General features: G+C 37.0%; 1 protein-coding gene across 1 annotated transcript; it reads left to right on the top strand.

Moving 5' to 3' along the window:
• The first annotated feature begins 914 nt into the window (after positions 1-914).
• Positions 915-26,594, top strand: LOC145059857 (putative histone acetyltransferase HAC-like 2). Its single transcript, XM_079007628.1, has 8 exons — positions 915-1,058; positions 2,238-2,378; positions 25,234-25,371; positions 25,491-25,612; positions 25,720-26,035; positions 26,158-26,228; positions 26,316-26,394; positions 26,469-26,594. The coding sequence occupies exons 1-8, from the start codon at positions 915-917 to the stop codon at positions 26,592-26,594; spliced, it is 1,137 nt and encodes a 378-aa protein (XP_078863754.1).

Here is a 26,594-nt window from a genome sequence, read left to right as displayed (position 1 = left end):
TATCCCAGAGCCTAGAAGAAGTTGTTTGATCCATGACTTCCCTCATACTTCATATGTAAAGCTCAATAGAATGCAAGTATGCGCCTTTGTCATAATGTCCACCTTATTATCAACCGCCATGTCCTTTGGCAGTTTTGCCTCCTTTTCTTGTGTCGCCGCACATCCTTTTTAAACCAGAAGAGCCCTCATCTTCACCTTCCACAAAGTGAAGTCATTTGAACCATTGACCTTCTCCAAATCAAACTTGTGAGTAGACATCTTCAATCACAGTAATACAAACCGTAGCTCTAATACCAATTGTTACGATGTAAATCGGATAAATCAATCTATAAGCACATAAGACACAATATTTACGTGGTTCGGTCAAGGTGACCTACGTCCACGGGCTGGAGGGTAGTATTCTTTTATTTCAAAGCTGTCAAACAGAGGTTACAAGTACAAACTGAAACAAACAAAGATTCTCATATCATTCTTGAATTCCAGATACAAAATGACCCATCATGCATCCTTATCTATACTTGAGGGATCAGACCTAAAATACTAATGGGCCAAGCTCATTATCCTATAGGGCCGTGAATGGTATTAACCAGTAACATTACGCCATTCAACATCTTTTGGAACACTCTTAAGCATCATCATCTTCTACGCATACCTGGATCAACAAGGCACAACAAAGGAATCAATATGGCGCATCAGGTACCAAGATGGTCCATGATGGTGCAACAATTTCTCCATGGTGTAACAACGTCTCCAGATCGCACAACAAGGATATGAATGGAGCAATAGGCATCAAGATTGCTACAAGAACAACTAGTTTGGAGCAACAACATCACTATGGAGCAACAGACACATGCATGGTGCAACAAGGCCATGCATGGCGCTAAAACAGACCTCATGGCGCAAAAGTGAACAAGATGGCGCAAGAGGAATGCCATGATGGTGCAATAAGGAGTTCCATGGTGCAAGAGCATCTTTCTTGGTCTAACCATTTATCATATGGTGCAACAAGGTCCCCTTGTTGCTCCATATCCCTCCCAAGTGCTCCAACCCTCTTCCAGGTGCTCTAAGCCTCTTTCAGGTGCTCTAAACCCTCTTGTACATGATCCGTTCCTTTGGCACTTGATTCATTCTTTTTTCTAATGATCCATTGGTTTCTCAAAAGATCAGTTCCTTTGTTGCATGCTCGATGAACCCCAACTGCTCCATAGAGTTCCAAGTGCTCCAACTTCCCCATGAGCATGACCCAAATGATCGAGTCACATTTAACACGTGATTTTTATAACCTAGTTATAGGCCAATTATACAAGTTTCTCTAATTGGATGGCTTGATAGGAAATCTATTATGATAAATGTTACCTAAGCAAGAGATTTTTGAGGCATAAATGAGATCCAACGTGTAATTAACAAAATAGATTATTAACGATCCCATACATCTATGAACTATACTTCGTGTAATTTATAAAAAACAATTTACCTTTTTAAAAAACAAGTGGATGAGATAAAGCTCACCAAACCATTTATTTGATTTGAAAATTGGATCATAGATTTTAGTAATTAATGTTTTTGGAAACAAAAAGAGTATTAAATTTAAATAACCATATAATAAATAAAACATTGTAGACCGCCCCACCTGGAACTATAACACACCATCACCCAATGAACATTCGATATTTACTCGAAAAATAAAAACTAGGCCATTCAAATTTCTAAGATTGGAGCAGGAACTTAAGAATCTTTTTGAAACAGGAAAAGAAACATTATGTTCTTGAGGGTCCACTTCCCGAAGAACCTAGTCTCACTCTTAAGGCAATTCATGATGAATGACTGAAACATGGTGATGACTTCATTGATGTTTCATGCTTTATGCTTGCTACCATGGTTCCAGATCTACAACGGGATCTAGAACATTATACTGCTTATGACGTGATTAAACATCTCAAGGAGATGTTTGGTAAGCAAGCAAGAACTGAAGGATTGAAACTATTTGATCCCTTCATGGTTGCAAAATGGAGGAGACTGTAAATATAACCACACGTGTTCTAATGATGAAGAGCTATTAGGATCACTTGGAGAGATTGGGTTCTCCATATCCACAAGACGTGACCACAAGTTTGATTCAGAATTCATTTTCAAATTCTTCTGATACTTTCATAATGAACTATTACATAAGTGGGTAGGATAAGTCTATCTCTAAGTTACACTTGATACTCAAAACTTATGAGTAAAATATCTTAAAGAAAACCATTCAAGTGCTTATAATTGATGAAGGACAAGTCAAGAATAAGAAACATGGAAATAACTTCAAAGGCAAGCCACAAGCTAGAAAATACGAAGGGAAGAAAGATCCTGTAGCCACACCACCAAAGAAGAAGGAAAAGGTAGCTAAGGATGACACATTCTTTGAGTTTGGAGTTGTTGGGCATTGGAAAAGGAACTGTCCTACCTACTTGTTGGGTTAAAAGCCAAGAAGGTTAGGGAACACACTTCATGTATTTCTATTTTCATGATTGAAATGTATAACACTTGGATATTTGATACTGGTTGTGGAACTCACATATGTTATTCGTTGCATGGGTTCAGAAAGAGTAAGTTGCTGAAATAGGTGAAATGGTTCTACATGTCGGCAATGAAGCACGACTTACGGTCCAAGCGATAGGACATGTTGAATTATGTTTAGCATATGGCCTCTATTTATTGTTAGACAATGTATGCTTGATTGCTTATTTAACAAGAAATATCATTTTAGCTTCCACTTAAAAGAAATCTAGTTTTGATTATCGTTTTGTTGATGACAATATTCTTTCCTTCTTGAATGGAATATTCTATTTTAAGGCTAGACCAATAAATGGAACTTATGAATTAAACCTTGATAACTATTCAAGAAATAAAACCATTTATCATGTTAATACTAAAAGGATCAAAGAAGATTTCAACCAAACATATCTATGTTATTGTCAAATTGGTCGCATAAACAAGAAGCGTATATCCCAACTCCAAAAGAGTGGACTTTTGGGGGAAAATGACATTGTACGATTTGATATATGTGACTCTTGTTTGTAGTGGAAAGATGACAGTTAAGCTGATATGGAGAAAAGATCTGAAGGATTCGAGAGCAGATTCATGTGGGGACTCATTCAGTTTGCTTTTTTGATCATGATTATTATTCCAGTTGTGTTCCCTTTGTTTTTAATTTCTAAATTTACGAGTTAAAACCTTTTTCTTTTTGTACATGATTAGATGAATCATGACATTTTGGATTAAATCACAAATTTCGTTTGTATATTCTTATTTAATTTATTGTGTCAAGTTTGATTGGACGTCCGTGATGGGTTATTAGGGTTACAACTACAATGCCTTAAGCGGAAAGCAATTAAACAATTCAATTGATTAGGGCACAGGTAACCTAATTGGATCTATGTCTTTCACATATAGCAACATACTATGAAGGGCTAATCTACATAACTTTTTTATGAACAACCTAATTCATAAGGTAAGAAAATTAACCTTGAAGAATATTATAGAAAAAAAATCTTGAATTCCTCCTTGAAAGACTCTTGGAAGCAAGCGCCACAAGTGTCGCGCCTCTAATGGTTCACACCCAAACCCAAGCGACCAAGGTGCTTGAAGTGAGAGAAGAGGAGAAGAAGAATTTCGGCCCTAAGCCTCTAGGAAGAGTCAAAAACGAAATTATTAACCCTTTGGGGTTTATATAAGAGTCTAGGAAGATATTGGATAAGGCAGGGATCTCCAAGATAACCCGAATCCCTTAGCTTCCTCCCTAATGCATCCAAGACACCATTAGAGCCCAAGGTAACCCTATATGGCTTCTAGATTTCATTCCCCGTTTTATGGGAGGTTCTAGAAACTTTCAATGCTCAACTATTGAACATTGTCACCTTTAATCCTCTTACTTTTAATTAATCCAATTAATCCCAAAATTAATTTCAATTAATTTCTGATTAACTATTAATTAAATAATACTATTTCCAATTAATATATTATTTTTATAATACATTAACAAATCATTTATTTTTATTTCCAATTAATGTATTAACCATATAATAAATTAATAAATCATTCTTTCTCTCTAAAAGCTATCCTATTTAACTTCCAAGTTTGAGGGCAACCCAAAAAGACCGTGTTACTATCAATTCAAGTTTATACAAATTATAGTTATGGGCTTAGATACCTAATCCATCAGTCTACTACTTGGATAAGTCTAGTAACTATAACTATCAATATAACTTGCGAACTAATCAGCAAATTGTAGCTTCCAAAAGCCGATGTCGAAGTCTGACCCAATCAGTTACGTGGCCTAAGATAAATGATCAAATATTCCTCCGTTCTACAAGATATCGTAAGGAAATGAGACATGGATTATAATCAATCTCATTTTCTAAGTTTTCTTTCCCGATTTCTGATTTGTATAGACTAAATTCAGACTGCTAATTGAACACGTCAATTTAGTCTAGGCTCGACCAAGCACTTATAAGTCAACACCAAATCACCGATGGGGCCAAAGATATCGCTTTTCACGTTAGGGCAAAAGGAACGAATAAACTTTGACTTATATGCTTGCACTATTTACTCATTAAATCTTGTACAACAATACATTTTATAACATCAAGTTACTGATGCGTTTATGTGTTATCAATGCACAACTGACTTGTAAACAACAACTCATATATTTCTGTTTCAAGAATATAAGATATTATCATCTCAAAATTTCTCGTGATAAAATCCATGAAGTAATTCTCTGAGCAGGTTTTTATGCAATACTCAAACTCCACATTTTCTAAGTACTCACAAACATTGTAGCAAACATTGCAATGTTTAATACCCACAGACAATCTATAATTCAATTCATGACAGTGTTAATTCACTAGTTACTTCCAAAAGTACGAGCGACTTTGGAACTTCGAATAATTAAATTATTCTGGAAGTAAAACGTGCAAAGTGAAACACAATAATAAATTAATTAACTATGGTTTCAAAATTATTGAATATAAATAAAACTCTTATTATTTAATCACCATATGAATTAATAAATTATTTATTGTATAATGTTTTGAGTAATCAACTAAACACTTGAATTAAAAATCAATCATGTCATGTTATAAACATGCATACTATGTCTCTCTATTGTCCTTCCTTTGCGAATAGATCGACTAGACAATATTCCAATGATGGTCAATTCTCATTTCCAAATTCTTGTCACTATTAGAATGTGTTAGAGTTCAACCTTACATGCGATGATCTCCTGTAATGTCGAGGCATCAAATTCATAGAGACTTAGCTAACAATATTACAGAATGTTCCAATGGAACTTTTTTACTAAAAACAGTTCCATAGAAATGAAGTCTCAAATTCAAGGTACACTCCTTGAACACATTTCTTGAATTAAAGTTTCTAACTCACATGTAGATTTTAATAATCAACTCCCATTATGGAAACATTTCCATATTCCCATAGGAACATCAATTTTTGATCAAGAATCATCCCAATATAAAAGATGTCACTATGGTCCTCCCAACCAATACTATACTTCCAACTGTCCACAAGCAACCAATCCTTTGGTATAACCTTAGAATGTTCTTGATGGTTGTTCAAATTTAGTCACACAAAGTTTTAATTCTTTTTCCCTCTCAATGCCTAAGGCGTTTTGGAAAAATCATAACAAGTGAATATTATAGCATATATAATCGATTCTATATCCGAAGTATATGTGACTCGACTCATTATGTCTTACATAAAGACCTGATACCTGATCTGTCTCTTGCTATAATATTTCCATATATTGAATTTCCTATGTTGAACCATTTCAACAGGATATTCATAAACGTCCAAGCCTATGTTCTTTTAAATCCTTTGTGACAACCTGAAACTTCTTTTGTACGAACCGTTTAAAAATCAATCAATTCAGATTTATTTATGCTCTCTTTTGCATTATTTTGGGTCTAATTAAATATTCTAAGCTCAGTGTAATCAAGGTTTGGGTCCAAGAACGAGTTTTTCTAAGTCATATCGTAGCATCCTGGCGTAACACCCCTTCAAGAGGAGTGTACGACCGCAAACTCGAGTTTACGGCCGTAGACCCCCACCTACCCCTTGGCCAAAAACTTGTCCCTATATAAGGGATGCTTGGCCTTCATTTACCACTTTACTCACTTCAAAAGCTTTCTCTCTCCACTCTCTCTCTACATCCATCGAATTTGCTTAAAGATCTTCAAGATTGTAAGTGTTTCTCCACCTTAAATTGAGTTTCATTCCTCTATCTAGTGGTAAATCCATGTTCCTATCTCATTAATCTCATCTTTGTCTAGATCTTCTCTCTCACCAAGAATACCAAGAACACGCACTAGTTCTTGGTGGCTAAAAACCCCATTTCAACTTTCCTTATAGTAAGTAACTGCTTCCTATCCTTGTTATCTACTAGAAATGCTTGTTTTTCACTGTAAAATCGACCCAAAAGACATGATCATGGAGGATTTATGGCCGTAAACCCTTGTGTACAGCCGGACACCCCTCATTGGCTGCAAACCCTAGTGGTTGGTCGATTATTGGCCTTAAACTCATCCTAAAGCTAAGTATGGGACTTAGAGCACTTCCAAGGGGCTAGTAAGGACCTTAAAACACCTTAAATACACACTTCATCATGAGTGTACGGCCACAAACTCCTTGGCTGTACACCCATTGGGCCGTAAACCCATGGGTCGCAAACTCATTTGGGCCGAAAACCCATGACCGTACACCCTTTGTGCGGTCGCAAACTCCCCTCTTTCAATCACATGTGATTCTAACACTTAGTTTCAATTGTTTCCTAGTCTCTAAGGTGATTTCCTTCCCTAGTTAGTGGTGTTATACCCTAATCTAATACATATATGTGCTACTATATCTTAATAGGATCCGTTTGAGTCTAAGGCTTCATTTGACACTCAGCATCCCTATCGACTAACAATTGAATCCCACGTCAAACAGTGAGTTCATACCCCTATGCTTTTATGGTTTTTAAACGTTTTTCAGGGGGGATAATACAAGCCAAACTTAAAGGCTTTCAACGAGTTAAAACTGATACAATTAATACAAATCAATGGTTTTTCATCAAGCATTTAGATACTTTATCCCTTTTCTAATATGCGGAGCATAAGGGACGTTATCTAAACTTAATTGCATAGTTTTTAGAACATATCACGAACATGACATTTCAGTCAAAATATAATAGGTATAGTTTGGGGAATTCCTTATCACTTTTATAGATATAAATTACTTACCTGGTTGGACATATAAACTAGGACAAATTTAGTTTATCCATCAATACTTTTAGATAACAACAGTATAACACTAAATGATTATTTTGCGTATAATTACTTATACTCTACATAGTATACAAACGATTTCAAACACGAGAAAAACGATACAGAATAGCACATATACTGGTTAATACAAGATTGCGAGACATCTCTTCATTGTACCCTTCGGGGCACTGCTAAATCCTCTACATTTAGTATAACTAGAGTCCCCTGGAGGGATAGAATTAGATTTGTGAATAGATCTATTCGGGACTGACAATCTCACACCTAAAATGTTAGCTACAGTTAGGCAGACATGTCTGGGGTGAAAATTTTCGTAACATACGACACCTGAAGAAATGTCCCGGAGGTCATCAGTCATATTAGCATGGTTATACGAACTCACAATAGTATAAACTAACCTTGTTTACAGGATTATCATTCTTCAATTGTTTTATTTTAATTAATAAGACTACCTACATACTACACTGGTGGGTATTCCAGGGATACAATATTTGGTTTTATTTTAAGTAATAAGACTACTTTATATATATTGGTGATAGTCAGGGTTTTCAAACAAGAGCATACATACTGGTGGCAGCCAGGGTTTTCAACGGATCATACTATTCATACAGTAATCAACAAACATGATACAAAATATTGGATTTTCCGGACAAGAAGACAAATATTTATACAAATTCAGTGACTAGTTTACAATTCAAAAACTTGCTTATAAACTCACTAACTTTATGCTGATATGTTTTGAAAACCGCTTGTATTCTCAGGAGATCAGTAGATAGGTATACTAGCCGGCTTTTGGAGAAGACAGAGCATTTTTGGAGTCTCGTCTTTATTTTTTGCTACTTTTCATGTATACAAACCTTATATCAAACAAATGTAAATATTCATATTATAATGTAATGGTTGTGTTTACTTTGATTACTATGATGCAATTGTTGTGACATTACATATGACGTCCTCCACCCTCAGACGTTTCCGTCGTTTGTATATACGGTTTGGGGTGTGACAGATTGGTATCAGAGCTATTGTTTATAGTGAAATAAGTATACCGAACCTTACAAGGTATACAATTATAAACACTAAGGGGCTAAAGTGCTCTGAACTAAAAGTATACTTTCAAAATATAAGTATTTTACAAAAACTATACAAGTATACCTAGATTCCATAAATAGTATCATAAGTAGAAAAAAACAAAAGTATTTGGATGTTGGACACTGCGGTTAAACCTGGGAAGTTATGTAATCATGTCTAGGGTCAATATAGCATGATCAACTATATTTATCCGAGACATGACCAACATGTGTTTGAGAGTGATTGTGACGTTGCAGCAGGCCTAAAACTTACCAAATACATTGTAGAGATTCATTCGAAGTGTTGCTACTTATTTCTTCCTAGCGATAGTTTACTTGCATTAGCAACTTTTCCTTGTTTATCGCTTAGTAGAACACTTTATCTATCAGATTGAGAAATATCTTGTTTCATATATCTTGATTCAAAAGTCTAATGGACTTACCATATTCTTCTTCCTGATTATTTTAGAACGAGATGCCTCCAAAGATCAGACCCAACAGAAAGAGCAACAATCCCCCAATAGATCCAGCACCACTTCCTTAGTTCGACCCTGCTATATTCCAGTCGGCAGTCACGGCCGTTGTGGCTGCCATAATGTTGCAGATAAATGCTGGTGGCTCTAGCGGGTTAGGAAGTGGTGCCCAATCCCTCAATCTTGATGAAAGCCAGGGACACCAGAAGGAGTGTTCCTATAAAGATTTTATGAACGCAAAGCCCAGATCGTTTGATGGAAATGGAGGTGTCATTGCCCTAACCTGGTGGACTGAGAACAAAGAATCGGTCTTTGAGATCTGTGCATGTTCCAAAGCCAACAATGTGAAGTTCACAGCTTGCACCTTTACAGACAGAGCACTAACCTGGTGAATTGGTCGGGTCAAATCCCTAACCCCGCCAGTAGCATATGCTATGGGTTGGGAAACTTTGAAAGAATTTATGCTCGTGGAATACTGCTCAATGGGCAAGATGCAGAAATTGGAACACGAGATTTAGAACCTTAAGATGAAGGGTTTTGACATTGCTGCATACACACCTAGATTCTGCGAACTGGCTCTTCTTTGTCCGGGAATCGTCACCCCGGAAAGCAAAAATATACAAAGATACATTTGGGGATTGACGCCCCCAACTCAAGGAAATGTTTTGGCTACTAGGCCTACAACTTTTGACAGCGCCAAGTGCCTAGCATAGACTCTCATGGATCACGAAGTTGATCTTGATGCAGCAGCAGCCACTCCCGAACTACCGAAGGCGAGTGGTGGGAAGAGAAAGTTCTGGAAACAGTGTAAGGGCCAGTCTTCATAGGATCCCTCCAAGAAACAACAAGTGGTAGCAATCCACGCTGCCACTACTCCTGCCACTGTTCCTGCAGCTCAAGCACCTACCAGCAGATATACTGGTACCCTCCCTCGGTGCAGCAAGTGCAATTATCATCATAATCTCGGCCCATGCCGTGAAATGCTCTGCAACAACTATGGCAATAAGGGGCACACAGCTCGTTTTTGCAAGACACCAGTCCAACCAACCAATCAGGCCTCTGGAGTAAGTGTTGGTCAAGGCTTTTATAGCTTTGGGGAAGTCGGGCATTATAAGAGAAATTTACCCAAGGCAATAACAACTGGCAACACAGGGAGAGTACTAACTATGGGGCAAGAGGAGGCAGTTGATGACCCTACCGTTGTTACGAGTACGTTCCTCCTTGACAACTGTTATGCATGAATTCTTTTCGATTCTGGTGCGGAGAGAAGTTTTGTTAGTCATGCATTCAAACATCTCCTCAAGCATAAACCCCAACCCTTAACCGGAACGTTTACCGTTGAGATGGCTAACGGTGAGAAAGAAAGCACTAACGACATATTCCTCGGCTGTACCCTTACCTTGAATGACCATTCCTTTCCTATCGACCTTATGCCGGTTTCTATAAAGAGCTTCGATATCATCATCGGCATGGATTGGTTGAGACCCAATCGTGCTGATATCCTTTGTTACAAGAAAGCAATTCGTCTTAATCTTCCCTTTGGCAAAAGTCTCATGAAGTATGGTGATAAACTCAACTCAAACCTCCGTATCATTTCGTGCATCAAAGCCCAAAAATTTCTGCGAAAGGAGTGCCATGCATTCCTAGCCCATGTCATTAACGAGAAACAGGAAGTTAAAGACCTCGAGAGCATCCCGAAAGTCTGCAACTTTCCTAATGTCTTTCCCGAAGAGCTCCCGGTATTCCCTCTCGAGCGCCAGGTCAAATTTCACATCGATCTAATCCCCCGAGCTACCCCCTGTAGCTAAATCCCCTTACCGTCTAGCACCAGCAGAAATGCAAGAGTTATCCAGCCAGCTCATAAGCTACTCAACAACGGATTCATCAGACCGAGTTCCTCACCCTGGGGAACCCCGATCTTATTTGTGAAAAAGAAGGATGGATCTTTTCGGATGTGTATAGACTATCACGGACTGAACAGGCTCACCGTCAAAAATCGTTATCCTCTTCCTCAAATTGACGACCTTTTTGACAAACTTCAAGGAGCCAGCTACTTCTAGAAAAATAGACCTAAGATCAGAGTACCACGAGGGTGATGTTCCTAAGACAGAATTTTGGACTCGATATGGTCACTACGAGTTTTTAGTAATGCCCTTTAGTCTAACCAATGTACCAGCGGTATTCATGGATTTGATGAATCGGGTGTGCCATCCTTTCCTGGAAAAATTCGTAATCGTATTGATTGACGATATACTTGTCTATTCCTGAAGTGAGGCGGATCATAGCAAGCACTTGCGGCTAGTACTAGAAACTCTAAGGGCAGAAAAGCTGTATGCGAAATTTTCTAAGTGCGAATTCTGGATCCGAAAAGTAACTTTCCTTGGTCACGTGGTAAGTTAGGAAGGCATACATGTGGATCCTTCCAAAATCAAAGTGATTGAAAATTGGTCGGTACCGAAGACGCCCACAGAAATCCGTCAATTCTTGGACCTCGCTGGCTATTATCGCAGGTTTATCCAGAATGTCTCCAGGATTGCTAAGCCTCTAACCACTCTGAATCAGAAAGGTGTACCCTTTGGTTGCAGTGAAAAGCAAGACACTGCGTTCCAAACATTGAAGCATGCCCTATGCAGCACACCTATCCTATCTCTGCTCGAAGGGATGGAGGACTTCGTTGTCTACTGCGATGCATCCAATCAAGGCCTAGGCTGCGTGCTCATGCAGCGAGGAAAGGTTATTGCTTATGCCTCAAGACAGATGAAAGCACATGAAGTCAATTATACAACTCACGACCTGGAGTTAGGAGCAGCGGTTTTTGCATTAAAGATATGGACACATTACCTCTATGGAACCAAGTGCATCGTCTTCACCGACCATAAAACCCTACAACACATTTTCAACCAGAAGGAGTTGAACATGAAGCAACTGAGATGGGTAGAGCTACTCAATGATTATGAGTGCGAAATATGCTACCATCCCGGAAAGGCAAATGTGGTAGCAGATGGCCTCAGCCGGAAAGAACACTCAAGTTGTAAAGTGAAGGCATCGACCATGACCATCCATTCCGAATTTATATGCACAAATCAAAGAGGCTCAACTGGAAGCCTTAAAACCAGAGAACATGTTGGATGAAGCCTTGAGAGGAATGGAGAAGAACTTAGAGATCAAGGGAGACTAAGTCTATTATTTCATGAACTGAATCTAGACCCCAAAGTTCGGTGGTTACAAGGAGGTTATCATGAATGAAGCTCACAATACTAGATACTCCATTCATCCAAGTTCAGATAAGATTTACCTAGATTTCAAGAAGTTGTATTGGTGGCCAAACATGAAAGCAGAGATCGCTACCATCGTGGGCAAGTGTCTGACTTGCGCCAAGGTAAAAGTCAAATATCAGAAGCCCTCGGGTCTGCTCCAGCAGTCGGAGATACCTGAGTGGAATATCAGAAGGTCGAATATCAGAAGCCCTCAGGTCTGCTGCAGCAGCCGGAGATTCCTAAGTGGAAGTGGGAAATGATTACTATGGGTTTTATCACTAAATTACCCAAATATCCGAGTGGGTACGATACCATATGGGTAATTGTCGATCGATTAACCAAATCCACCCACTTCCTGCCAATCAAAGAAACTTTCAAGATGGAAAGGCTCACATGAATCTATGTCCAAGAGATAGTTCGACTGCATGGTGTGCCGGTGTCCATCATATCCGATCGAGATAGCAAGTTTACCTTGAGATTTTGGCATTCATTACAGAAATTTATTGGAACTAAGCTGGATATAAGCACAACTTACCATCCTCAGACAGATGGGCAGAATTAGAGGACCATTTAGACATTGGAAAACATGCTGAGAGCATGTGTCATAGACTTTGGTAACTCGTGGGACACCCGATTGCCCTTGGTTGAGTTCTCCTATAACAACAGTTATCATACCGGTATCAAGGTTGCGCCTTTTGAAGTCCTTTATGGCCATAATTGCAAATTCCCTATGTGCTGGGTAGAGGTGGGCGAGACACAACTAGCCAAGGGTCAAGTCCCCGACAACACTCTCACCGGCCCAGGGACCATCCGTGAAACGACAGAAAAGATCATACAAATCCTGGAACGACTTAATAACTTGAGAGATAGATAAAAGAACTACGCCGATAAGAGACGAAAACCCTTGGAGTTCCAGGTTAGAGACCGTGTTCTGCTGAAGGTCTTACCTTGGAAAGGCATGATATGCTTTGGAAAGCATGGAAAGCTAAATCCAAGATACATAGGGCCATTCGAGATTCTTGCTAGGATTGGTCCCATAGCATATAAACTTCGTTTAACTCAAGAGCTTAGTAACATCCATCCCGTCTTCCACATCTCGAATCTTAAAAAGTGTTTATCCAACGGGACCCTTATGATCCCTCTCAATGAGATTGAAATCATCGAGAATCTTAATTTCGTGGAAGAAACAGTCGAAATCATGGACCGAGAGATCAAACGAACAAAACAAAGCCGCATACCAATACTGAAGGTTCGCTGGAATGCCAGGCGGGGACCTGAATTCACTTGGGAGCGTGAAGATTCAATGAAACAAAAATATCCTCATCTCTTTCCGAGTCCATGATTTGTATTCTATGTTTGAATTTTGGGACGAAATTCTCTCTAACAGGGGGATGATGTGACAACCCGAAACTTCTTTTGTACAAACCGTTTAAAAATCAATCAATTCAGATTTATTTCTTTTCTCATTAATGCATTATTTTGGGTCTAATTGAATATTCTAAGCTCAGTGCAATCAATGTTTGGGTCCGAGAACGAGTTTTTCTAAGTCATACCGTAGCATCCGGGCCGAACACCCCTTCGAGAGGAGTGTACGGCCGCAAACTTGATTTTACGGTCGTACACCACCACCCACCTTTTGGCCGAAAACTCATCCGTATATAAGGGATGCTTGGCCTTCATTTACCACTTTACTCACTTCAAAAGCTTTCTCTCTCCACTCTTTCTCTACATCCATCGAATTTGCTTAAAGATCTTCAAGATTGTAAGTGTTTCTCCACCTTGAATTGAGTTTCATTCCTCTATCTAGTGGTAAATCCATGTTCCTATCTCATTAATCTCATCTTTGTCTAGATCTTCTCTCTCACCAAGAACACCAAGAACACGCACTAGTTCTTGGTGGCTAAAAACCCCATTTCAAGTTTCCTTATAGTAAGTAACTGCTTCCTATCCTTGTTATCTAATAGAAATACTTGTTTTTCACTGTAAAATCGACCCAAAAGATATGATCATGGAGGATTTATGGCCGTAAACCCTTGTGTACAGCCGAACACCCCTCATTGGCTACAAACCCTAGTGGTTGGTCGATTATTGGCCTTAAACTCATCCTAAAGCTAAGTATGGGACTTAGAGCACTTCCAAGGGGCTAGTAAGGACTTTAAAACACCTTAAATACACACTTTATCATGAGTGTACGGCCCGGATGTACACACATTGGGCCGTAAACCCATTCGGTCGTAAACCCATGGGTCGTAAACTCATTTGGGCCGAACACCCATGACCATACGCCCCTTTGTGCGGTCGCAAACTACCCTCTTTCAATCACATGTGATTCTAACACTTAGTTTCAACTGTTTCCTAGTCTCTAAGGTGGTTTCCTTCCCTAGTTAGTGGTGTTATACCCTAATATAATACATATATGTGCTACTATATGTTAATAGGATCCGTTTGAGCCCGAGGCTTCATTTGACACTCAACATCCCTATCGACTTACATTTGAATCCCACGTCAAATAGTGAGTTCATACCCCTACGCTTTTATGGTTTTTAAACGTTTTTCAGGGGGATAATACAAGACAAACTTAAAGGTTTTCAATGAGTTAAAACTAATGCAATTAATACAAATCAACGAGTTTTCATCAAGCATTTAGATACTTTATCCCTTTTGTAATATGCAGAGCATTCGGGATGTTTTCTAAACATAATTGCATAGTTTTTAGAACAGATCACGAACAAGACATTTCAGTCAAAATATAATAGGTATAGTTTGGGGAAGTCCTTATCAGTTTTACAAATATAAACTACTTACCTGGTTAGACATATAAACTAGGATAAATTTAGTTTATCCATCACTTGTCTTTATCTTTTGCTACTTTTGATGTATACAAAACTTATATCAAACAAATGTAAATATTCATATTATAATGTAATGGTTGTGTTTACTTTGATTACTATGATGCTATTCTTGTGATACTACATATGACGTCCTCCACCCTCAGATGTTTTCGCCGTTTGTTTATACGGTTTGGGGGTGTGACATCCTTCAATCTAATATTTTAGATTCGAAACGAAGTATGAGTGACCTCTCCCTTAAGTCTAACTATAGTGAAACAATTTCCAAACTTTGCAACTTGCATATTTGTAAAATGTGTTTCTTACAAATTATATTGCCAACTTGCAACACTTAGCATAACATTTATGCTCCCACTAGCTTTGAGATGTATCCAGGAATCAACTAGACTTCTAGAAATCATTACTATTGGCTTCCTTACAAACGCACATATTGGAGATACTTAATGCTTCAATAAGTATTCAATTAGACTTCTCAAGCTTATACACATTCATATAGCATATGTGTGTGTTTAAACTCTTTCAAAACTTATAGCTATATGCCCTGAAAGTTCAAAAAATTCTTTTCCATTTCTTAAAATTCAACTATGAAAAGGGATTCTGTAATCATATTGAAAATTGGAGAATGCAGTTCACAACTAATAACCATAATGATACTTATCAGATCTTTAAAATATACTAGCAAAAGTGTTTCCTCATAGTCATTCTCAAGAATTCGAGTGAAAAAATTTTCCAACTAGATTTTATGGTGTGCATGTTCCCATCCATGTGAATCTATCTTTCCAACCTATAATCTGTAGATAAGGTTTATGACTATAGCTAAATCTGAATTTAGCTTTCCTTTCATGGACTGAACTTTGCTTATTCTAAATTTATTGCCCTTTGGTAGCACAATGGCCTACCATTCCTTCCATGTTGTTAAGAAGCTCACCCATATTGGCCAATGTACTTTCACTGATTAACGTGCTCTGCCTTTTGTAGTCAAATGAGAACCATAGAACTCATAAGCATTGCCAACCCACCGGAAGGTGCATAGAAAGAAGAATGTGTCGACTTAACACTATAGGTTATCATACCTCAGGTTGTGTGCTAGCGATAACTAAAAGGTTTATTCTTGATTGACTGCTGAAACTCTTCAAGATCATTAAGAATCCCACCGACTTCTTGACATATAAATTTCTCTCTCATGGAACATTCCTTCACGAACAAAAACAAATATTCAAAAGTTAGTGTGGATTATCGACAAGAAACACTTCATGGAATTGGCCTAAGATCACAACTTCCGATTCCAAATGTGCTAGAGTAAGAAAACACTATTACTCCACATTTCATGAGGTTTCATAAACCTAATTAATATAAGTTTCAAGATACGATGTGTATTTACTAGAGCATGACTCTAAAACCTGATTAGAAATGAAGTATGACTTATCTCTCGATTGATCCATTTCAACAATATCTGATTCCTCTTCTTAGTCAAACCATTGCACTAAGATGTTCTTCGAGGATCAATTGAGACATTTTTCCACAATAATTTAGATGATAAGAAAACACGATACTAAATTACTCTCCTTTCCTTTTAGATTGGAAAAACCTTTATCTTTCTCCCTAATAGATTCTTCTTATTCGTTCTGCCACTCTTTAAATTTTTTAAAATGTTAGAATTATGCTCAATCTTATAAACACAACCACATTTACTAAATCATCAATAAATCATTTCGAATAGAATTTGCATCGTTCATGGAAGATTTGAATCATCCACATCCATGGACTAGATTCATTAGTCCTTCACTTTGACTCACATAAAACATGTGATCAATAAATTAATCATGTTCTTCCAAAGATCAAGATTCTCATATATCACACAATTTGAATTATATGACTCAAAGTTTCTATCCAATTGGAACTTGGGTGATGAGAATTCTTTATCACTTAGTCAGTTATGACATTTACCACAAGTAAAATAATAAGAATCAAATCTACAATTAATATTTCTAATAATAAAAATGTAACCAACACCTTCATAGACTACATTTCAAGGAAATATAAAGCAAACCTACTATATAAATAAAAAAATCCAATTTTATTTATAATAAATGAAAAATTAGAACTTGTCCTTACAATGCATAAATGAAAACAATGTTTATAGAAATTTCCTATGCAATCTATTAAATTATCACAACTCCTAATTAGTAGCTTCCAAAATCTGATCATCAAACCATGTGACCGAAATTCATATCTCACGATCAGATTCAGCTCAGTCTTCTTTAGCTTCCTTCTTTCTCTTAGATCCTTCAATACCATCAAAATGTGATCATCACATCATGTATTAAGAATCTATGAATAGGAGCTTATTAAAATAATGGAGTTAGATAATGGATATACCTGGAGTAGAGTTATGCGACTTCACTTTACCATCTCTAAGATCTTTCCAGTAATCTGGGCAGCTTCGTAACCAACGCCCCTTCAATAGGCAATAAAAACATATAGAAGATTTAGGGTTAGCACATGTAACTATCCTTTTTCTTTTTACCATACGATCAAACATTTTGATCTTGGCCGATCCTTTCCATTGGGAAGAGAAATCTTTTCTGGGCCACCATTTTCACTATTGTTAACGTCCATGGAAACTCTGGAATCAGATCCTTCAAGAACTTTTGCTTCACTTATGCTCTTAAGCATTTCTGCTTCAGCAACAATCAACATATGTGTCATATCAATTAGGGTCACGATGTGGTCGCTCATATAAAAGTTTTTAATGAACTGACTATATGACTCAGGAAGTGAAAGTAGAACCAAATCAATGGCATACTCCCTTAGGAAAATGACACCCATTCTATCCAATTTGTCAATGTGCAATTTCATTTCCAGAACAGGCTCACACGTAGATTTTCCATCTTGATTGTTACATACCAATACGGCGTGTATAGTTTCGTATCTTTCGACTCGAAGGAATCGTGACGTGGAGAGAGTCACTGGAGGAGGAGGAGAAAGAGGTGGAGAAGCATGATATCCATTTCCACCATTGCTCGAAGAAGGGAACATACTTTCACTTTAATTAGAATGTGGAAGATCATCTTTAGAAGGAAGAGGAAAACTATTTCCAAATGGATGATGAAGACCACTATTGTCTTGACTTAACATCTATAAAGGGAGAAAAGAGAATTCAAGTTAGTTGATTTTAATCGTTAATTATTAACCCATAAATTCAAAGAAGGATAGGATCCATATTTTCGATTCAAACTTTGACGAGGGATTCTGTAATCAAATTCGAATCTATTTTAGGTAGGTAATGCTTTTACCAATTTCAGTCTTATGAAACTCCTAGATCTTTTCAGATTCATTGAATTTGATCAATAGCATGTTGAATCTCAGTTATGTTCTCACTTTTATGACTAGGATGCCGAGGATTACAAACGAGATGTGAATAACCATGAAAATTAGTGTGGTACTTTAGATGTCATTTACCATCTCGCTTTAATGTGCCGGTTAAGCACACACGCTCCATTAATCAACGCGAATTTTTCGGGACACTCATCACCACCCTTTATTTGTCCCCCATTAGTGTGCTGATAACTACACACACTCCAGTAACAACTCATAAAGTGTAATGTGCAATTTCATGGATTAGCTTACAAATTCACATTCCCCAAAAGTAACTAAGAGTGGGATTTTAGAAAATAGTTTAGTTTCTTTATACCATTATACTTTTAATGAGGTTATCTCCTATCAAATTCGTTCGGCTAATGACCCTCCACCATAAAAAAGAGAGCGGTGGTAAGAGTGTATACCCAATGATGGTCATTTTATAGGAGGCTTCCTTGAACTCCCCTTATAGTATGACTTCGTGAATGAGGTGTACTAGCGATTTGACTGACTATTCTTATGCATATAATATATATTAAACTTTTAATTATATATACATAGTATAAGTTGTATTTTAAAACATTTTAAAATAGCACTGATTTAATCATTTAATAAATTAAACTTTTAATATAATTAAATTGAAACCATTTTTATGGATTTATTTATTATATTTTAATTAAATTAATAATAAGATCCATAGGGATATATTTTAAAATTTTCAAAATACCAAATATCATTTGATATAAATTATTAAGTTCAACTAAAATCTAGATTTATTATTTATACTTTTAAAAAGAAACAATCATATTTATCACAAAACAATTAATCAAGTCAAATGCTAATCTCCCAACTTCTAGGTTTTTATAATATCATCATAGATACACCAAAATCGAATTTGGGGATAAACATAGTAAGTAGATATCTCATAAAAGTTCTTAAGGCGGATTAGGCCTAAAATCCAGTCCAGACTGAGCTCACGTCGTGAGCATCAGAAGCTCATGTCGTGAGCTATGACAGATCTAAAACAGGTTTCTTATTTGATTCACCAATGTACAAATACATGAAAGACAACACTTGGTTCTGATAGAACTTATGGGTTATTAGGGTTACAATTACAATGCCTTAAGCTGAAAACAATTAAATAATTCAACTGATTACGACACATGCAACCTAATTGGATCTATGTCTTTTACATATAGCAACATACTATTAATGACTAATCTACAAAAATTTTCTATGAACAAACTAATTAATAGGATAAGAAAAATGACCTTGAAGATTATTATAGAAAAAAATCAAAATTCCTCCTTGAAAGACTCTTGGAAGCTAGCGCCACAAGTGTCCGACCTCTAATGGTTCATAACCAAACCCTAGCGACCAAGGAACTTGAAGAGAGAGAAGAGGAGAAGAAGAATTTCGGCCTTAAGCCTCTAGGAAGAGTCATGAACGAAATTATGAACCCTTAGGGTTTATATAGGAGTCTAGGAAGGTGTTGGATAAGGTAGGTATCTCCAAGATAACCCTAATCCCTTAGCTTCCTCCCTAAGGCATCCAAGGCACCCTTAGAGCCCAAGGAAACCCTAGAAGGCTTGTAGATTTCGTTCCCCCATTTATGGGAGGTTCTAGAATTACTCAATGCTCAACTATTGAATATTGTCACCTTTAATCCTCCCGCTTTTAATTAATCCACTTAATTCCAATTAATTTATGATTAATTGTTAATTAAATAATACTAATAATACTATTTCCAATTAATATATTATTTTCATAAAACATTAACAAATCATTTATTTTGATTTCCGTATAATAAATTAATAAATCATTCTCTTTCTTTCTCTAAAAGATACCCTATTCAATTGCTAAGTTTGAGGGTAACCCAAAAATACTATGCTACTATCAATTCAAGTTTATACCAATTATAGTTATGAGCTTCGACACCTAATCCAACAATCCATATGTGTGAAAGATCATCGCTTTATTACCTATTGTTGAGTTTATGTGATTAAAAGAATAATCTAGTTATATATTCTTGATTATAGTTGTTTTATTGCCATAAAATAACTATGACTAGTTTTGGTTCAAAACCTAGGGGTTAGGTTAATAAAGTTATGAACTTTAATGTGTATGCATGAGTAGATGATTATTTTATGCATGATATAATTCTAATAATGTTTAGGGTTAATAAAAATTAAATCTTGCATGATACGAATTGTACAATGAATTTAGGAATAGTTAATTACATGACGATGATGTTAAGAGTCCTTTTAGTCATTACTATTTGTGTATGGACCAAATACATACATCAATTTTGAGAATCGATGAATAATGAATAAAAGACCATTGCATTAATGTAATTATCCATGATTTTGAGATGTAATCTAATTTAAAACAATGTACCTGAAGTGATTCTCTTCCAATTAGTTTATCGAGAGTAGTTGTTTATTTAATAATAAGCCCCTCCGTAACGTCCCAAAAATTAAGACTAACCATTTTCTTTTTTAAATTAATAAACTATTATCCAAAACATCATCATAGAAATCATAGTGAAACAAAAGTGTATCAATAACATCCCAATACATCAAAGTAATATAAAATGCAGAACAAGGTGGTGTGTGTACTGCAATCATCTCAGGCCCTTCCCCTTTGAAACAGATGTACCTGAAAATATAACATAAAAACCATAAGCACAAAGCTTAGTGAGTTCCCCAAGATGTGACATACCATACCTAATAGACATATAATGGGCCCCGCCCGGCATCAGGCCCCACCTGACATCAAGCCCCGCTCGGTATATAGATTTGTCAGCCATCAGGCCCTTCCCGGTATACATATAAACATATAAAAATATAAACACATAACACATGCAATAATCACAAAGATAGTTAGTATACATAATGGCTATCGGACCCCGCCTAGTTACATATAAGCACATAACACATGCAAGTTTCACATAAACATCTAACATCCTAAACATAACAAACCCTGGGCTGACATTGGTGCCTTCGACCCACTAAGATGGTGAGGAAACTCAACTCTAGATGTTGAACACTCAAATGAATCTCGTCTACCAGTTTGAAAAAAATCCCCGCGCTATCATCATCAAAATAATATCCAGTTAATAATTGGATCTCGAACCATGAACAAGAATCTAAGCTACTTAACCCATAACCAGGGTAAAATACCATTTTACCCTTTTCTTATTTGGCCCAAAACCAAAGCCCAACCCAACTACTCAAAAGGCCCAAATTCCTGAATGGCAACCCGAAGACCAATATGGCCCAATCTTCCAGATGGGGCCCAAAACCCATTATGGCCCTAAACCCATGCGAGCCCAATATACTAGAAAAAGCCCAACATCAGAAGTCTAAAACAAGGCCTAATCTTAAAAGTCCAAAGCATGGCCCACTATCGAGAATCGTCAAACCCAAGAATTCATCTGTTGATACGTGGGGCGTACTCAGGTCGTACGCCCAATGTATGCCTCATACTCCCAATCCACTCCATTAAACACTTAATTAGCTAATACCTCTTGCCAAACTCTTAGATATGGTCCTAAAGGGTGACTTAATATGTAAAGTAGGCAACTTTACACCCATGTATGGCTTAATGAGACTCAAAGCTCAAAAAGGAGCTTAATAAAGCTCTTAACACTTTCATGGACCAATATCTTTCACAAAGTTTGCATTTTTATGAACAATGGGCCTCCATGGAGCTAAGATCTAGCATCCCTAGCTTCTGGAGTAGATTAAAAGCTCAAGTTTATCTCAAAAGACCCAAAAATGCATAAACAAAGTCCCAAAACTAGATCTAGCATAATGAAGCATCAAATAGAGAACTTTATACCTCAAATGGATTCCAATGATGATGATGACTCTGGATCTACAAGCCCAAGCTACTCCCAAGCAACCACCAAAAGTTCTTATTCTTCTTCTTTTTTCACCAAAAACACCACCATAATCTCACTTTCAAGCTTAAAACTCACAAGAGGCACTTATGGTTTCGTTTTTTGGTCATAAGGTGATGGAGGCTGATCAATAATGTCCAAAAGGTTCTATAATGTTATTTAAATAGGGTGCAAACCCTAAAATATAGGGTTTTCCCCTGCACCATGTACGCCATGTGTACTGCACGTACGCCCCGTGTATGTGGGTGAAACATGCGATCAACTAATTGTCTAGTACAATAAGGTTACTCATAGAGTACGCCCCACGTACCAACTAGGGACCAAAATGTTAACAATTTGCATTAAAGGGGATAAAAGGAAACTTACCAAGTTACGAATGTTACACACCCCCCCCCCCTTTATTTTTTTCATTTAGTTAATGTAACCTATAATAAAAAAAGTCTAATGTTAATTTACTACCGTTCCTTTGAGCTTGTCACCCTTTCTTATCAAAACTATACTATACTTGATCAGGTTCACTACCCAGACAGTGTTGTTTAGATGTGATAGACTAGAAATTATGAATAAAAAAACTAGTGCATTAAAAATATACATCATTCTTATTTTGAATATGGCTCCAACTACAAAGGTGGACAAAAACCATTTGAGATTTGGTATGGAAAAGCTCCATCTTTATCTTACTCGAAGGTTTGGGGTTGATGTTTTTGTTAGACATGAAACATAAAGCAAACTCAATCCCAGGTCTACCAAATGCATCTTTGTAGGATATCGTAAACATTGTATAGGTTATTACTTCTACGTTCCAAGTGAGAATAAGAACTTTATTTCATGAAAATCTGAATTCTTAGAAAACAAGTTTCTAATGAATGAAGAAAGTGGGAGGCGCATCGAACTTAAGGAAGATCAAGAACCATAACTCGATGTCACTCAAGTTGGCACTAGTACTGAAAAAGAGATTTTTCAAGATGAACACATTGTTTTTCTTCAACCTACTAATAAACAAGGCATTTACATATCCCACAGGACTCGTCAGGAATGTCACACCCCCAAACCGAAATAGTGGAAACGTTCGTGGGCGGAGGACGTCATGTACAGTATCACAACAATTGTAAAATAGTAATCAAAGAAACAACAATCATTGTATTAATAACATAGTATTTACATTGTTTTAAAAACATTACATGTATAACCTTAAAACTATAGCAAAAGATAAGACGTAATGCTACTATGCTCCGTCTTTATAACGCCCGAGAGAGTACTTGCTACTAACTTTTCTGAGAACACAAGTGGTTTGAAAAGAGAGTATCAACATTTATGATGGTGAGTTCATAAGTATTTTGGTGGAAAAGATGTGTTCTTTTTTATTAACAATGTTATTGTGTTCTTCTAGAAAATCAAATATTTTTTTAGTAAACATATTATAATCTTAGTACTTTGAGACTAAAAAGTATAATTTTATTATGTTTATAACCTGTGATTCGATATTCTAATTCATGTACTTAGTCTGACCCGTCCTGTTACCTCCTATGATTACTTAGTGTATACAATTATATATAGTAAAAATCGAACGGACAACTCATTGGGTGAATCTGCCCTAAGCCCACAACCAAACAAGGAACAGAAAGAAATGCGGAAATCACACATTCCACTGTTTATCGGATCTTCATTATATAGAATAGTTAATAAGTCTCGTATAGATCTATACACACATTCACACTCTCCCTCCCGAAAATTCTAGTTAATAAGTCAAGACTTAAGGTCGTACTTAGGTAAGTACACCACGAAGTCACTACTAGAAAACAACCCTTTAATGATGCGCAAACAATGACACTCACTGATAGAGGACGCGCATTTATGTGTGCCCTAAAAAATAATGTCAGTTTTGCAAAATTTGAAGGATAGAGGACACGCATTTGTGCGTGCCCTAAAATTAGTGTCAGAAAAGAAAAAAAAAGAAAATGCGAAGGGCGCCTTTCATAAAATGTGTGTCGTCTAAATGTGACGCTTTATAACATTTTAATGAAACACACATTTTTAAGGGAGGATTTCACCCGCCTGTTGAATCCCAAAAATTAAATCCCCCGTCTCTTCCAATTAGCAAGAAAAAGCCCTAGGCCTTCGTCTTCATAACCGCATCGCAACACCACCCAACCTCCGATCTCGCACCGCCAAGTGTCTTCGACCATCTTCTCCGACCATTCTTTCCTATAGCACTACACCGATAACAAAACCCCTATTACTAATTTAGGTCACCATTCACCAACAACCTCATTATTCCGAGGCTATAAATTCGAGTGTACATTTGACCATAAAGTCAAAATTGAATCGCATGTTCATTTGACACAGAGTTATTGATACGGCAAATGACGCCCCCGCCTCCAGTCTCTAGTCGACGACACCGACGAAGCCTCCTCCTCCGGCCGCTTCCGTCTCCCCCTTCTTTCACGTTGTTTACAGGTATGATCCATCAGCCATGAGACCATAAAGCCTTGTTCTCATCTTTTACATCCAAAAACACCCTTCTTTTTTCCATAACCTAATTAACTCTTTTCATTTCCTTCTTCAACCATGAAAGAATCGATAGAAAGCTAGGGTTCCATCAAAATCGGCGGTAGCTATAGAAAACACCAAACCACCAAAAAAGCAACTGAAGGTTTAGGGTTGTGTAAAATATATCGGTAAAAAATTATGCTCAAGATAAACAGATGAAGGACCTCTCGAGAGCCATGAAAGAGCTACTCAATGATATGCCTCAATCTATTGAGAAGATGATACAACGATCCCAAGAATCTTAAGGAAAGCAACACCAATGGGAGGTTAAATCGGAGCTGTGCCTTTGGTCTACTACATACGTCGATATTTCCTATGGTGATCAACCCTAACAGTATACTCTATTCCTCACTAAACCAAGGGCATTGGCAGATCTAAGGGAGACAAATACAAAGTTCTCTAATTAGATTGATAAAGACATACTTTAGAATGTGTGCCTGTTTTGAATGTGTGTGTGCAGGAGTTTGGATCAGAGTGTGGGGGCCCAAATCAACGTTGTGTGTATATCTCCTATCTTGATTCTGTAAAGTACTTTAGACTTGTGGGAAAGAGTGTGAGTGGTGAATCTCTTAGGACCTTTGTTTATCATGAAATATTGGTACTTCAACTTCTTTCACTTCTCTTTTCTTTACTTTATGAACAGTTGTGTTGGTGTGTTGATGAACTTGATTAAAAGTATCTCTTTTGTTTTTTTCCCTATGTTATGATGATCATCAGATTGGATACCTCGAGTATTACAAGACATGGGGTTTCACCACCTGTTCTATATGGGCATTTCCTCTTATAAAAGGAGAAGATTACATTTTTTACTGCCATCTAGAGACTCAAAGGACACCAAAGTAGGATAAGCTACGACAATGGTACCTCTCTCTGTCTCTGCACATAAGGTGTTTGGTAAAATGCCTCAAAGAGTATATTTTTCTAATTACAAGTTTTTTATGTTTAGGTACAAGTCAATGCTAAAGAAAGGGTCGGAAGATGGTGTTGTTATGGACTACACAAATTTATACAATCAGTTTTTTGTTGCTAGTGGAGAGGGGAATACAAAGATAACTGCAGCTCGTTTGCCCTTTTTTTATAGTGATTATTGGTCAGGGGCAGCTGAAAACATAGTTAGGAAACTTGAAGTGGAAGAAACTAGTGATGGTGGATCGCAAAGCAAGTTGCCTAACAAGAGAATCTTGAAAGCCATGGGACAGGATAAACTTGATGTTGCAGTCAAGGATGTGTTAGTGATGCAAAAGTTAATCTTTTTTCTTGCTGTATATGCTGGCTCACTTAGACTAATATCCTTCTTTCTTGATTTTACTTGTAGTTGGGCCAAACTATTCTACCTGTGAAGGAAAACTTTATGATTGCCCATTTACAACATGTTTGCACTCAGTGCCACGAAGTGATATTATCGGGAAGCACATGGTTTTGCAGCCACTACAAAAAGATTCAACCATGTTCAAGGTAAATGAGCTCTTTGTTTTTTTTCATCTCTTTCTCTTAAATAAAAACATACATGTTTATTGATGATTATAGTGTGCTTCACTGCAGATGTTTTAATGCTGAGAAGAATCTTTCTAGGAGTGAAATACACACATGCCATTCTGGTGAAAAGAATCTACTCTCTGAGGTGAGAAACTCCATAAAAACACCTTAAAGATCTTCCTTTTTCTTTTTTCTTTTTTCTTGTTAGTGTTGATGTAGATAAGTTTACAGGTTATGGTGAAGAATACGACTGTTGATACCAAAGATAAAGATGATGTGTTTGTGAATAGTTTCTTTGAGACTCGTGATGCCTTCTTAAGCAAATGCCAGAAATCCCATTTTTAG

The sequence above is a fragment of the Lactuca serriola genome, chromosome 6 (assembly GCF_051521515.1).
Source record: "Lactuca serriola cultivar US96UC23 chromosome 6, Lser_US96UC23_V15, whole genome shotgun sequence".
In the NCBI taxonomy this organism is placed as follows: Eukaryota; Viridiplantae; Streptophyta; class Magnoliopsida; order Asterales; family Asteraceae; genus Lactuca; species Lactuca serriola.
The sequence above is the reverse complement of the archived record's forward strand: the minus strand, read 5'-3'. Positions and strand labels throughout refer to the sequence as shown.

Bases quoted from the DNA above. Each gene is read 5' to 3' on its own strand.
- LOC145059857 (XM_079007628.1), top strand. From the start codon at position 915: ATGGCGCAAGAGGAATGCCATGATGGTGCAATAAGGAGTTCCATGGTG. The intron at 25,372-25,490 runs GTACTTCAACTT...GATGATCATCAG, and splicing joins TTGTTTATCATGAAATATTG to ATTGGATACCTCGAGTATTA. The intron at 25,613-25,719 runs GTAGGATAAGCT...TTTTATGTTTAG, and splicing joins GAGACTCAAAGGACACCAAA to GTACAAGTCAATGCTAAAGA.